The sequence below is a fragment of the Coloeus monedula genome (genome assembly GCF_965178545.1).
Source record: "Coloeus monedula genome assembly, chromosome: 7".
Lineage (NCBI taxonomy): Eukaryota > Metazoa > Chordata > Aves > Passeriformes > Corvidae > Coloeus > Coloeus monedula.
This window is the reverse complement of record NC_138787.1, coordinates 35,704,323-35,716,747: the sequence shown is the minus strand read 5'-3', so window position 1 is coordinate 35,716,747 and position 12,425 is coordinate 35,704,323. Positions and strand designations below refer to the sequence as shown.

The 12,425-nt window shown below is 36.3% G+C and overlaps 1 protein-coding gene across 1 annotated transcript in view; it reads left to right on the top strand.

Annotated features, from left to right (window-relative positions):
* Positions 1-12,425, top strand: part of LRP1B (LDL receptor related protein 1B) — a gene marked incomplete at both ends in the record, with an annotated part of 635,176 nt that overhangs the window by 442,934 nt on the left and 179,817 nt on the right. Inside the window, 5 exons of the mRNA XM_082285346.1 lie at positions 1,152-1,397; positions 7,127-7,324; positions 8,073-8,277; positions 10,714-10,878; positions 11,424-11,668. Coding sequence (XP_082141472.1) covers positions 1,152-1,397; positions 7,127-7,324; positions 8,073-8,277; positions 10,714-10,878; positions 11,424-11,668 — 1,059 coding nt within the window. The remainder of the gene's footprint in view (positions 1-1,151; positions 1,398-7,126; positions 7,325-8,072; positions 8,278-10,713; positions 10,879-11,423; positions 11,669-12,425) is intronic.

Below are 12,425 nucleotides of genomic sequence, written 5' to 3'. Positions count from 1 at the left end.
AAGCTTGAGTTCATACCATGGAATGGTTTGGCTTGGAAGGCACCTTAAAGGTCATCTCGTTCCAACCCTCCTGCCATGGGCAGGGACACCTCCACTAGCCCAGGTTGCTCCAAAACCCATCCAGCCTAGCCTTGGGACAGTTCCAGGGATGGGGCATCCACAGCTTTTCTGGGGTCCCTGTGCCAGGGACTCAGCACCCTTGGAGTGAAAAATTTCATCCTAGTATCAAATCTAACCTGTCCTCTGTTAGTTTGAATCCATTTCTCCTCATCCTGTCACTCCATCCCTTGTCCAAAATCCCTCCCCAGCTCTCTTGTAACCCCTTTAGGCACTGTAAAAGGTTTTAAGGTCTCCCTGGAGCCTTCTTTTCTCCAGGCTGAACATCCCCAGCTCTCAGTCTATTTCCAGAGCAGAGGGGCTTCAGCCCTTGGAGCATTTTTGTGGCTTTCCCTGCTCTTGCTCCAAAAGGTCCTCATCCTCCTCATGCTGGGCACCCCAGAGCTGGATGCAGTCCTTTAGGTGGGGCCTAACAAAACCTTTCTTTCTTTGAGGTCCAGCTTTATTTAATGCAGCCCAGGATACATTTAGTTTTCTGGGCTGCAAGCTCACATTTCCAGGTTGTGCTTCTCATCCACATCCTTCTTCTCCTCAGGGCTGCTCTCAATACATTATTTTTCCAGCCTCTATTTGTTTTTGGGATTGCCCTGACTCAGTGCACGTCCTTGTACTTGGCTCTTGAACTTCAAGAGGTTTGCATGGGCCTCACCTTTTAAGGCTGGCAAGGTCCCTCTGGATGGCATCTTTCCCCTCCTTTGACAGCCACAACTTGCTGAGGGTGCCCTCAATGCCACTGTCCATGTGACTGATGAAGGTGTTAAACGGGGTCAATCCCAACACTGGCTCCTGAGAATCACCACTCGCACGTGGAGCTGTGCTAAAATCTTGGAAGGTTGCAGTAAAGCTATGAGATGAACACTTGCATATCAGATAATTTTAAAAACAAGTCTAGAAATCCGCTTTAGAAATACAAAATTTTGTTTGCATGTCTTTTTAGGAAGCCTTTTTAGGTGTTTTAGTTGACTTTAAGTATATACAACATAACTGACAGCCCCTGCAACCCTTAATTATTTTTTTTTTCCGTGTTATTTCAGATGAATGTTCACTTAACAATGGTGGATGTAGCCATCAGTGTTCTGTGGTTCCTGGAGGAAGAATTGTGTGTGCCTGCCCTGCAGGATTCAATCTTACTCTAGACAACAAAACTTGTGAGATTATGGATTACTGTACAAAGCACCTGAAGTGTAGCCAAGTTTGTGAACAGCATAAAAATACTGTCAAGTGCTCATGTTACGAGGGCTGGAAGCTCAGTAAGGATGGAGAAAGTTGTGTTAGTACAGGTAAGATGTTGCATGTTCAATATTCAGGATGTTCATAGCTGCTATTTAATAGCTATTTATTGAGAGCTTATTTCACTTTTTTTTTCTATCCAAGAAATACAGGCTGGGATTATCTAAATGTGGGCTTGATGGCAATCTAAGGACCCCTTAAAACTGTCCCTATTCTTGATTTGCAAAGGGTATTGAAATATTAGGTTGTTCCTAATCTAAGAATGCTAACACCAGATGTTCCTAGAAATGGTATGGTTCAGAATACAGTATAATTCTGAAAGTGTTTGAAGTTTTATAGTTTTTCATGTATATTTAATATGCATGGGATATATGTATATACATAATTATACATTCTACTATGTATTTTTAAGAACTGGATCAATCTGTAACATCATGATATTGATCAGTATTAGTTCAGGGTCCAGAAGGTTAATGTTGAACGTGCATTATGTGCTGCCTGTTAGCATTCAAGGTTTAAGCTGTTTTTTGCCCTAAGGCATTCTGGTTTTAGACAGCACTAAAAGCCTGCTCAGCTCACTAATAAAGATGAAAACCAACATGAGCCTAAACAGGAGAGGGGAATGTATTCCCCTCATTGTTCACTGTTAATAAGTACTGAAATTTGGAAAACTAACTTGGAAAGAAAAACCTACTAATTTGGAAACTATGTTAGGGGTGTTGTTTTCAGGTGCAGTGTTGTGTGTAAAACAGAAACATGTATGTGCAATATAAACTTAAAAATAGTATTGAGTTTGCTATCTAGATTTTCATAATTCAGTTTAGGACTCTTTGATAATTGTATTCTATATTACCTTTTATTCTTTGATAGTGTCTTAGCAATTCTGAACAGAAGTATCTTCCACATTGTCTATTGCTTATTTGGATATTTCATAATTCAGTAAATATGATTAAGATATTCTTTATTTATTCTTGCTCTGCAGTGATTGCTGTTGAAGTTCTTGCCTTATGTCAGTGCTTTGGTCTGGTTGTCAATGATTTTTGATCAATCTGATTTGCTGTATTATGGACATTTCCAGTAATTGAAAAAAGTGCATTCTTACCGGGTTAGAGAAATGAAAGGCTTAAAATAATTTAAGACAGTGTTAGTACTCGTATGAGGAAAGTTTGAAACAAAATTTAAATTAAATCAAGTAGAAATGACCAATATTTGGAAACTAAACTGGAAAAAAACTAAGTGAAGTATACTCACTTGTGCTTTAAAATAGGATCAGTGAGACTACAGTTTCTCGGTTTTTCTTTAGCCCATGAGGTATTTCTGCTTAATTTTTACTGGTGTTGATGGGAATCTGAAGTTACAAATTGATTTTTTCCAGATTTTTTCAAAGAATGTAATACTAAAGATATGATCTGAGACCTGTGATGTCAGCTGATATAAAGAAAAATGATACCTTTCTTTACAAACTGTAGTGATACTACCCTAATGGCATCAAAGCTGTGACAAAATTATTCCATATTAAATATTTGCTTTTAGAGTCACTAATCATCTTGGCTCTTTTTTGTTTATTTAATTCAAAAGGCACGAGAAGTTCTCTGGAGGACAGATCCTCTGACACTTCAGTTGTTGGCTGTATCTGTGAGACTGAAAATGTCCCCATCATTTAAGTCTCTTGGCTTGAAATCTTGAATGAACTTCGAATAAAGAAAAAAAAACTTTTATGTAATACTATTGCAAGTAAAGTTCAAAGTGACCTTATGAAGATAAGCTGTCCCCCAAATGCCAAACTACTATTTCAATAACACCTGTGAAGTAACTCTTAGAACAGCCATAGTGATTTAAAATGCCTTGAACCAGGAGTAGGTGTGTGTTCTATTAGAACAGTGACTGGTCTGTTTTCCAGAACGAAAAAGAAATTACTCAGAAGAAAATGAGAGCATTGCCCTTCAGCCTTTTTTTTTTTTCTGTCTGAAATAGCATTTTCCTATGGATAGGAAGCATCTCACACGTACCCAGCAATGACGTGTGCGGTTAGTGCGCAGCACATTCTCAGAATGTTGTAAAAACTTTTCTTTGTGAGCCCATTAGAATGGGAATCCAAGTGCTGAAAATGCAATAATTATGGGATTCGAAGTTTTTTCCTGATTGCAAGTCAGAATCAAAAAGTGTTTGTCAGAGAAATCTAATGAATTGCCAGTGAAATCTAATGTGTCACAGGATGATGAGTATATAGAACTAAAATGCTTGAATTGAGCAGTTCTTTCCTTTCTAGTTTCTCTTTCAAAGTCTTTCTTAGTTTTCCCTGTTTTCTCTTTTTCCTGCTTATTTTGTCTTCATTTCTCGAGGGTTTTAAGTGTTGTCTTTTTTCTCCTCCAGAGTTTCTTCACTTTCCACGCCTCTTGTTTTCATCTCATTTGCTTGCTGTTCTAGTGTTGTTGAATTATTGACTTCCCAAACACTAAATGTTTCCTTTACATTTGAATTTGTATTGATTGAACTAAGAGTGTGTTACAGAGCCCCATTATTCAAATAGAAAGCCAATACAAATTATATGTTTTCATACTCGTGTTCCTGGTTTCTCTTGGAATACATTTCAAAATAAGTTGTGCTGATATATTGCACTTGCTCATTCAAATGATAATAAGCATTCAGAAAAAAAAACAAAACAACCTGTACTTGAAAGATATTTCGATTTCATGTTTACATTCAACCTTTCAGACTTTGGTAAAATAAATGTTAGATGAGCTCAGAAACACTTTGCTTAGTTTAAAATTGACTGTCAGCCTTTTCTTAAGCAGTGGGAAGGAACTCTGTTATGTCACTTCATATATATCTGTGTATATGTTTAGAAAAGAGGATGGTGTGTCTGTCTGTTTGATCTGTCTTAGCAGGTTTGAAACTCAATTTTGTTATAATTTCCAGATACCTTTCAATATTAAAAATGGGAGGGGGGGGAAATAGTCCAATCTTCTCTGAGCAATGTAAAACTCTTTTAATGAAGGTTTTTTTCAGAATCTTTGTAAAGTTATTGTTTTTTTGCAGGTAATTTTCATAAAAGCTCAGTGTAGATTGCTTGCTGTGCTGCTGTTGTTGTTGTTGTTACAGTAAGCTTCAGTCAGAATTTTTCCTAAGAAACAATTTTCAATGTAACCCACTGGAAAGTGTGAAGCCTTATACTTTATACACTTTTTTGATGGCTTTGTTTAGGCAGTTTTCTTCTATCAGAGGCTTTTTTTACAGCTTTTCATGTAGTTTGTTTGCATCATATATTTTATACGCTAACCTTTATGGTAAAAAAGTTTGAGGCATTTATGAAATCACAAAGTGCAGAAATGTATGATTTTTCTCTAATAAATTAACAGTTAATTTTCCTGAAAGTTTCAAAGAATGTAATCAATAACCATTATATTGATTAGAGATTTTACAAAAATGCTCTTAATCAACTTGCAGAATAAAAAGTGTTTGGTCTCAATTTCTAAAAGAGGAATCAGGAAAATAACATCAAATTTTGAGTTTATCGGGTGATGGAAGCATAATTAAAAAAAAAAAAAATTTGATTGAGTCTAAAAATTCCAATTCACTGTAATGTAGCTGATTTTATGGAGCAATTGAATGATCAGGTTGGAAGGAAGATCAAAGCCTAGCTAATACAGCTGCTGTTTATCTGCTTTCCAAGACCTTCAGGACACCCTTAGTGCTGAACTCCAAGTTTCCCAGGGGTGAGATGTTCTGTTGCCTCACTCTCCTGAAGATTTTTGTTTTTCTGGTCTTTCTGAGTCCTCCTGGTCCAGTTTAAGCCTTTAATCCTTGGCCTACTTGTCATTTATACAGAAAACAGGATTTTTCCCATTTTCAATTCATAAGCCTTTTATGTCTTAAGAGAACTTTATGTGCTTCCAGTCATCATCTTATTCCATTTTTTGAGATTAAGCAGTTCCAGATTTTTCATTCTTCCCTTGCAGGCCATGATTTCTAGACCTCTTGGAACACCTGCTCATTTCCTCTTGCATTTCTGTATTGATTCACACTCTTCTTTAAGAGGTGTGCTCGGAGGAGGGTACAGTATTGCAGGCTGTTGTCAGCCAAGCTTAGGGGAAGGGTTTTGTGGTGTTTAATTCAATTGTAAATCCTGTCAAGATCCCATTGAACTTCAATCCTTTTCATAAGGATCATTTTCACTGTAGGTTATTTATCTTAAGCTGTACTTCCTGTACTTTGAATGAAAAAAAAATGCTCCAACATGGCACACATTTATTAGATTTCTTTTTCTCTCATGTTGTTAATTACTGAAAAATACCAAAAAAGCTTCTGGTGATGATTATGACTTCTGTTCTTATGCACTGGAATTGCCAAAAATCCCTGTAGGTCAATAGCCTCCTGCATAATAGCTGCCAATTTATCAGAAGTTGGGAAGTGCCATTAAAGTGTGTCTCAAGTTCAGATAACTGGTGCTTGTGAAATAGCTGCTAATGTCAGTGATCCTGTTCTGCACTAAATTATTTAACCACTGCAGAGCTTTGAAAAATTGGCTTTGCAGAAAGCCATTCATTGCTTTAACAAATAGGAAGCTCATTTGGAAAGTTCAAGCCAAATTGTGAACAAGTGCTTCAAGAGCAGAAACACAGCTCTGCTGAGGGGCCTGATTAGCTTAAAACATCACAGATAATTTAGTCTGTGTGTGCAATGGGTATCAGGAGAAGAGGAGCTGCAGGAGGAACTGAACAGTGAAGTATTCAAGTGAATGAGCAAGAGATAAACTGAGTATTTTCAGAGACTCTCAGGAGCCTTGAGAAGCAGGAATATTGCCTATTGCCATAAACTGCCAATAATCTTTTACATAAATGAGTGTTTAATTGTATGGAAAACAAACCTCCCAGTACAATCTGTGTTTCACTCTAGGGGAAGGAACTCGGGGTGGGGGAGAGCAACAACTACTTCCCCACAGAAAAAGATTCCAGTGAAAAAATACCTTTATCAAAGTGGCTATACTGAGTTGATTCAACAGTTTACAGAATCCAGTTTTTGGCTTCCTTGTTTGTTTTATTAACACAGCTACTTGCTTGAAAAGCCTTTCCTTTATGTAAGAGCTATAATAAAAAAATCAGTTTCATAGTGTGGTTGACCAAAGCTGAATGTGTTTACAGATATTCTTATTCCCTTTGATATAAACTCACTGGCACAAATCATGTAGCATTAATTGATTAACAATGGAAGGAGGAGGTCATTCATTGGTAGCTAGATTTATATGGCATGTATCAGTAAGCACATAAAATGTTCATTTCCTTGTTAGTTTGGCATGAGGGGTTTTCTTAAGCACTTCAGTTGAAAACACAAGTTACACTGTATATTCAAAAGGTAGATTATATATTAGTAAATTGTTTCACTAATTGGCCTTTGAAACAATGTATATCTTAATGGTTCCTTTTTTCAGAACCTTTTGAAAAGCAGATTTTAAATTTGGTAATGTGACTTTTTAAATGTCTAATTATGGCCTCATTGTGCTAGAGTTACAAAATACAGTTCAATAGTTGAGTCTGATATTTCCAAATTTAATGTCTAATATCTCTAGTTAGGATCAAAGATAATGCTAGAAGGGAGAATTAAGAAGCCTGTTGGACTGAAAAAGTAATTGAAAGACTCCTTATCTAAAGATGAATTATTTTAATCATCTGTTTCTCCTGATAAAGTGTTCTGTTTTTCATATTCCACTTGTCATTTATATCAATTTATAACAATATATTTTTTTATTATTCCTTTGAAATGTTTAATCTTTTACTTCCAGATCCATTTGAGGCTTTCATAATTTTTTCTATTCGACATGAGATCAGAAAAATCGATCTTCACAAGCGTGACTACAGCCTCTTAGTTCCTGGTTTGAGAAATACAATAGCCCTCGATTTTCATTTCAGCCAGAGTTTACTGTACTGGACAGATGTGGTAGAGGACAAAATTTACAGAGGCAGGCTCTCTGATACTGGAGGTATGGATTTAATCTTTATTTTCTTAACAGTGAGAACACCTGCAGTTACAGGGTGTTAGACCTGATCAGTCGTAACTGAGCTGCCATTCACAGAAACAGAATTTATGATGGCATTCCCACTTTGAAAAGCTGTATATCTAGGTTGTACTTCATGTCTAGCCAGAAGAAAGACTTTTGTTATCAAAGTTTCCTTTTGCAATGTTCTACAGGGGGAAGAAAATGGCAAATGCAAAGGGCTGGTATTTCTTCCTGATCCAATGAGTGCAATATTGATTTATTTCGTTTTTTTGCAATTTATCTTCACTTTATTAAAAAAATATAAGAATTTATCGGATGTCTGAAAAATTATCTCCTCTCAGGAGGTGAAAGATTCTGCTTTTATAGCATCCAGAAAAGCTTTTTCTTTGCTCTGGTGACATAATGACAGCCTATAACTCAATATAATCTCATAATATATACCAGAACGTTTACAAAATGTTCTTTGTTGAAGGGTATGCTGCAGTGCTTTCATCTAAAAGGCAGACCCCAAATAATCCAGAATTCACTCCAAGAACATCTGATAAACTTGCATGTCCATGTTCACTCTACCAGTCTCTACATTAGTTCTTTAAGAATCTTTTTTCCTCTTTTTTTTTTTTTTTGTGGTTTTTTTGTTTGTTTTTTGTTTTTGTTTTTTTTTTTTTTTTTTGATTTTTTTTTTTTTTTTTTTGTTTTCTTCCTTCTTTGTTCTTTTTTCTTTCTCTTTAAGGTGTTAGTGCCATTGAGGTTGTGGTGCAACATGGCCTGGCCACCCCTGAAGGTCTGACTGTAGATTGGATTGCAGGAAACATTTACTGGATAGACAGCAATTTGGACCAAATCGAAGTAGCAAAACTTGATGGCACTTTGAGGACAACACTGATAGCTGGAGCTATGGAGCATCCAAGGGCTATTGCTTTGGATCCCAGATATGGGTAATTATAAATCATAAAAACATTACTTTGTCTTGTTGCAAAGTATTTTAAAGACCTTTAAATGTGATATTTATTTCATTTCCTTTTTTTGCTGTGCATTACAGTTTCTAACTTGACTTTGATAGTTCTTGAAAGTCTATTTTGAGTGATAAACAATCCATTATTAGTGTGTTTTTCCTGAGTGAGAAGGATTAAAAAAATGGTAGATCAGGAGATCTGGGGATCTGTTTGTTGGCAAATTACTTACCTTGACATGTTGGTATTTCATTTATTTTTTTTTTTTTAATGTGGATGATAATAACAGGACTCACCCTTCTGTGTGGTAAATTGAGAAATTTAGGTGATTCTTCTCACTTAAAGACCAATTTTTTGGGACTTTTTTGTGTTTGTTTTCTTGTTTGTTTTGGTTTTTTTGTCTGTTTGGGGGGTTTTTTTGACTTTTTAAGGGTTTTTTAAGGTTTTTTTTGTTTGTTTTTTCAAGGGGTTTTGGGGTGGCTTTTTGTTTGGTGTTTTTTTTTTTGTTTGGTTCGGTTTTTTGTTTGGTTTTTTTTTGGTGGGACTATAAAAATATACCTTAGATGTTACTGGAAGCCTAATGGTTGAGTGAGGTAAATGCCACCTGTTGTGTTTGGCTTTCATCTCTAAATTGGAGATAGTGCTTGCCAGCTTCTGTCAGTGTTTTTTCTACCTATTCATTAGTGGTATCCTATAAACCAGAATATTAGGTATAGTCAGTAACTACATCCTCTTCTCAGAGTTATTGTTCAGAGAGGAAAACAAAGCAAACAAGTAAAACCAACAAAAGCAACAAACTACCAACCACAAATTAAATGTGGCCAAAAATAACATGCATTATTAGTTTTCAAAGTCGTGATATTTAATTTTGTTTAGGAATTTGCTATTTCATGTGTCTTCTCTGAATATTTCTCTCAGAAGCAAAGCTTTGAACATTAAAAAAAGAATTGATAAAGGTCACAGATTCTGGGACCTAAATTGTGAATTAGGAGATGTACATGCTTTAATGATTAAGGCTGTTGCCCTCTCAACTGAGGTGCTAGAAAGCTTATTTACAGAGTGCATCACTTATCTGTAAAGATCTTTAAACAGAGGCATCCTCTTGGCAGAAGAATCAGCAGAGAAGTTGTTCAAATTAAATGGTTGGGTGGGAAAAAAAAAAATGAAATCACCCCTCTTCTTGAAACTGAAGGTTTAATCTGCCTTTTGAAGAGCTAGAAGCAATTGATGCTGCATTATGTTAGAATGCAGGAAAGAAAAATCTTTAAACATACACAGGAATATCGCCTCAATCCTTTCACAAATAAATACAAATAAACACAGGTGATTCAAGGGAAAGGGTTTTGTTAGGACTGCACAAATCCTGTATCCCAGTGGAGGCAGAGCTGTCAGAGCTGCATTCCAGCCTGCAGTGGGGCTGAGCAGGTGTTCTCAGTCCACACACGTGCAGATGTATGCAAAATAAACATCTGTGGATAAACACATTCCTGGCCCAGTCTGCACAAACAGAAACTCAGCACTGAGACAAGCAAACAGCACCAGTGGGCTCATCCTGTAAATCTCCCTGGCTGTTAAGGTTGAAGGTTTTTTAGTGGGAAATACGAAAACTTGTCAGAAGTCTTGCTGCACTCTGGCTGTTTGCAATTAACTCTTTACAACTAATCACAAGTTTTCCTATCAAAGGTATAATTTTCCCTTAACAAGTCTGTATGTTGTTGAAAATTCAGTAAGCTGAGAACAGTTAAGAGTTTATTTCTGCCTTCTTGGTGATGCTGCTTCTGTTATTTAACAAGACACTTCTTTGACTATAACAAGGACAGTTGTTAGAAAAACACTGGAGATGGTATAAAACTGAGAGAGATGACAATACAACTTGGCTTGGAAGTTTTTTTAGCAAGTGTAATCTGTAAAAGATTCATTAGTGACATACCAAAATCCAGGGGTCTTCGGAACACTTAGCAGTAGATGAAAATCTCTGGTTTAGCCTGTACCTTGATCCCTGCCACCTCAAATCACCTTGCTTCCCACTCTCTCCTCCCCATCCTTCTTACCCGTGGGTTGCTTTCAAAGGCTCTCATTATAATTTCTTTTAATGAGCTGGGTTTCTAATTACAGAGGGAAGACAAGACAAGCTGCCACTGTATAAATGGACATGAAAAAAGGAATGCTCTTAAACCCCTAGCTTTAAAAAACTTCTTAATTTTCATGATGTCTCTAACACTAATAATGAAATATCACCTCCATCCTATTACTTTAGGAATTTATAAAGTTGCCCAAATTGATCCATGTTTAGTCCTTTCATTTAAAGTATGTAAATGGTTGAACCTTTTTTTCAACTGTCGTCTCATAAACCATTTCAGATTCTCCTTCATGCATTAATATTTTCTTCTGTCCTCTTTCTTTTCCTTTTCCTCTCACCAGAATTCTGTTTTGGACAGACTGGGATGCGAATTTCCCTCGCATTGAATCCGCTTCCATGAGCGGAGCAGAGAGGAAGATCATCTACAAGGATATGGATACTGGAGCCTGGCCCAACGGCCTCACTGTGGATCACTTTGAAAAAAGAATAGTGTGGACAGATGCCAGGTAAAGTGGTGACAGCATCCTTATTGTCACTGAGAAATCCTTGTTCCTCCATACACCAATGTGAGCTGCAGTGTAAGTGGAATGTAGTTATGGACATCATGCACATAAAGAGCCCTGGGCATGCACGTGTGAAATACATACATTTGTTTAATTACCCTGCCAGCTGTGGTATCACCCATGGTCCTGGCTCCCTGTGCCTCAGAGAGCAGCTCCCATATGTCTTCCCTGACACTCATCCATGGAAGGCCCAAGTTAGTTCATTATTTTTTTTCTCTTAAGTTCATCTGAAAGAAAACTGAATTTTCTGTTGTATTTCTCACAGCGTGGAGGTAAATTAAAGCATTATACAAACCAGTATTTCATATGTCTACTTAAATAAATAATATGAATTAATCATCTATAAAGTTAATGATTGTAGTGCAAAAATTCTTTGGCCTTACCACACTTACAGAGTAAGGTTTTTTACATGTTTTGCCCAATGTCATAATGGTTGTATGCTTTTTATTTTATTTTTATGTAATCTTAAATTTGGGGTTGTCTTGTAGATCGGATGCCATTTATTCTGCATTGTATGATGGAACCAGCATGATAGAGATTATACGGGGTCACGAATATCTTTCTCACCCTTTTGCTGTTTCTTTGTATGGGAGTGAAGTATATTGGACAGATTGGAGGACCAATACCCTCGCCAAAGCCAATAAATGGACTGGCCAAAATGTCAGTGTAATACAAAAAACAAGCGCTCAGCCATTTGATCTGCAGATATATCATCCAAGTCGTCAGCCACAAGGTGAATATTTATAGAATAACTTATTACTGGTGGGGGAAATAAGTATTCTTCTTAGATAAAAATATCTGTATTATTTTTAGAATAATTATTTATTCCCCCTCTGAGGGGGGGCAGTCTGTATTTTTTTTATACATAAATATCTGTGTATGATTTTGCCTTGAGCTGTTGTATTCAGCATTAGATGAAGTCAGGTGCACACAGCCCATGTGGCAGAAGTTTTTATGGGGTACATATATACATATATATTTATATATAGCTTAGGATTTACCATGTAAAACACCAATGCTGAAAAAAAGTATTTTTTTTTCTTTTTTTTGTGAGATATAACAAAAGACAGTGATTCTTTTGTACATAAATACTGGAAAGTAAAAAATACCTCTGGAGGATGACCACCAATTAGGTACAGAATGTTCCATGTTAGCTGGATAAATTTTAACTTTCCTGGCAAGAAGTTGATGTTAATAGAAACTGCTTCTGAATTCATCTCATTTATACTTGCTGCTGATTGTTTTTCTTTTTAATACTGAGAAATTACTTTTTTTTTTTTCTTCTCATGTGGGGTTTGTAGTGCTCAGTAAGCCACTTAGACTTTTATGTTGTAGGTCCTGAGCAATTTTGTTTTGAAAACATCCAATTCTAACAATTTTGGATGGCTTTGTAAATGTATTGGAACCAAGGCCTGCATTAGTTATACATAGAAAACTATGGCTAAAGCTCTAATGTAAATGAGTACCAGCAAGTAAAATTCTCCCTGCAT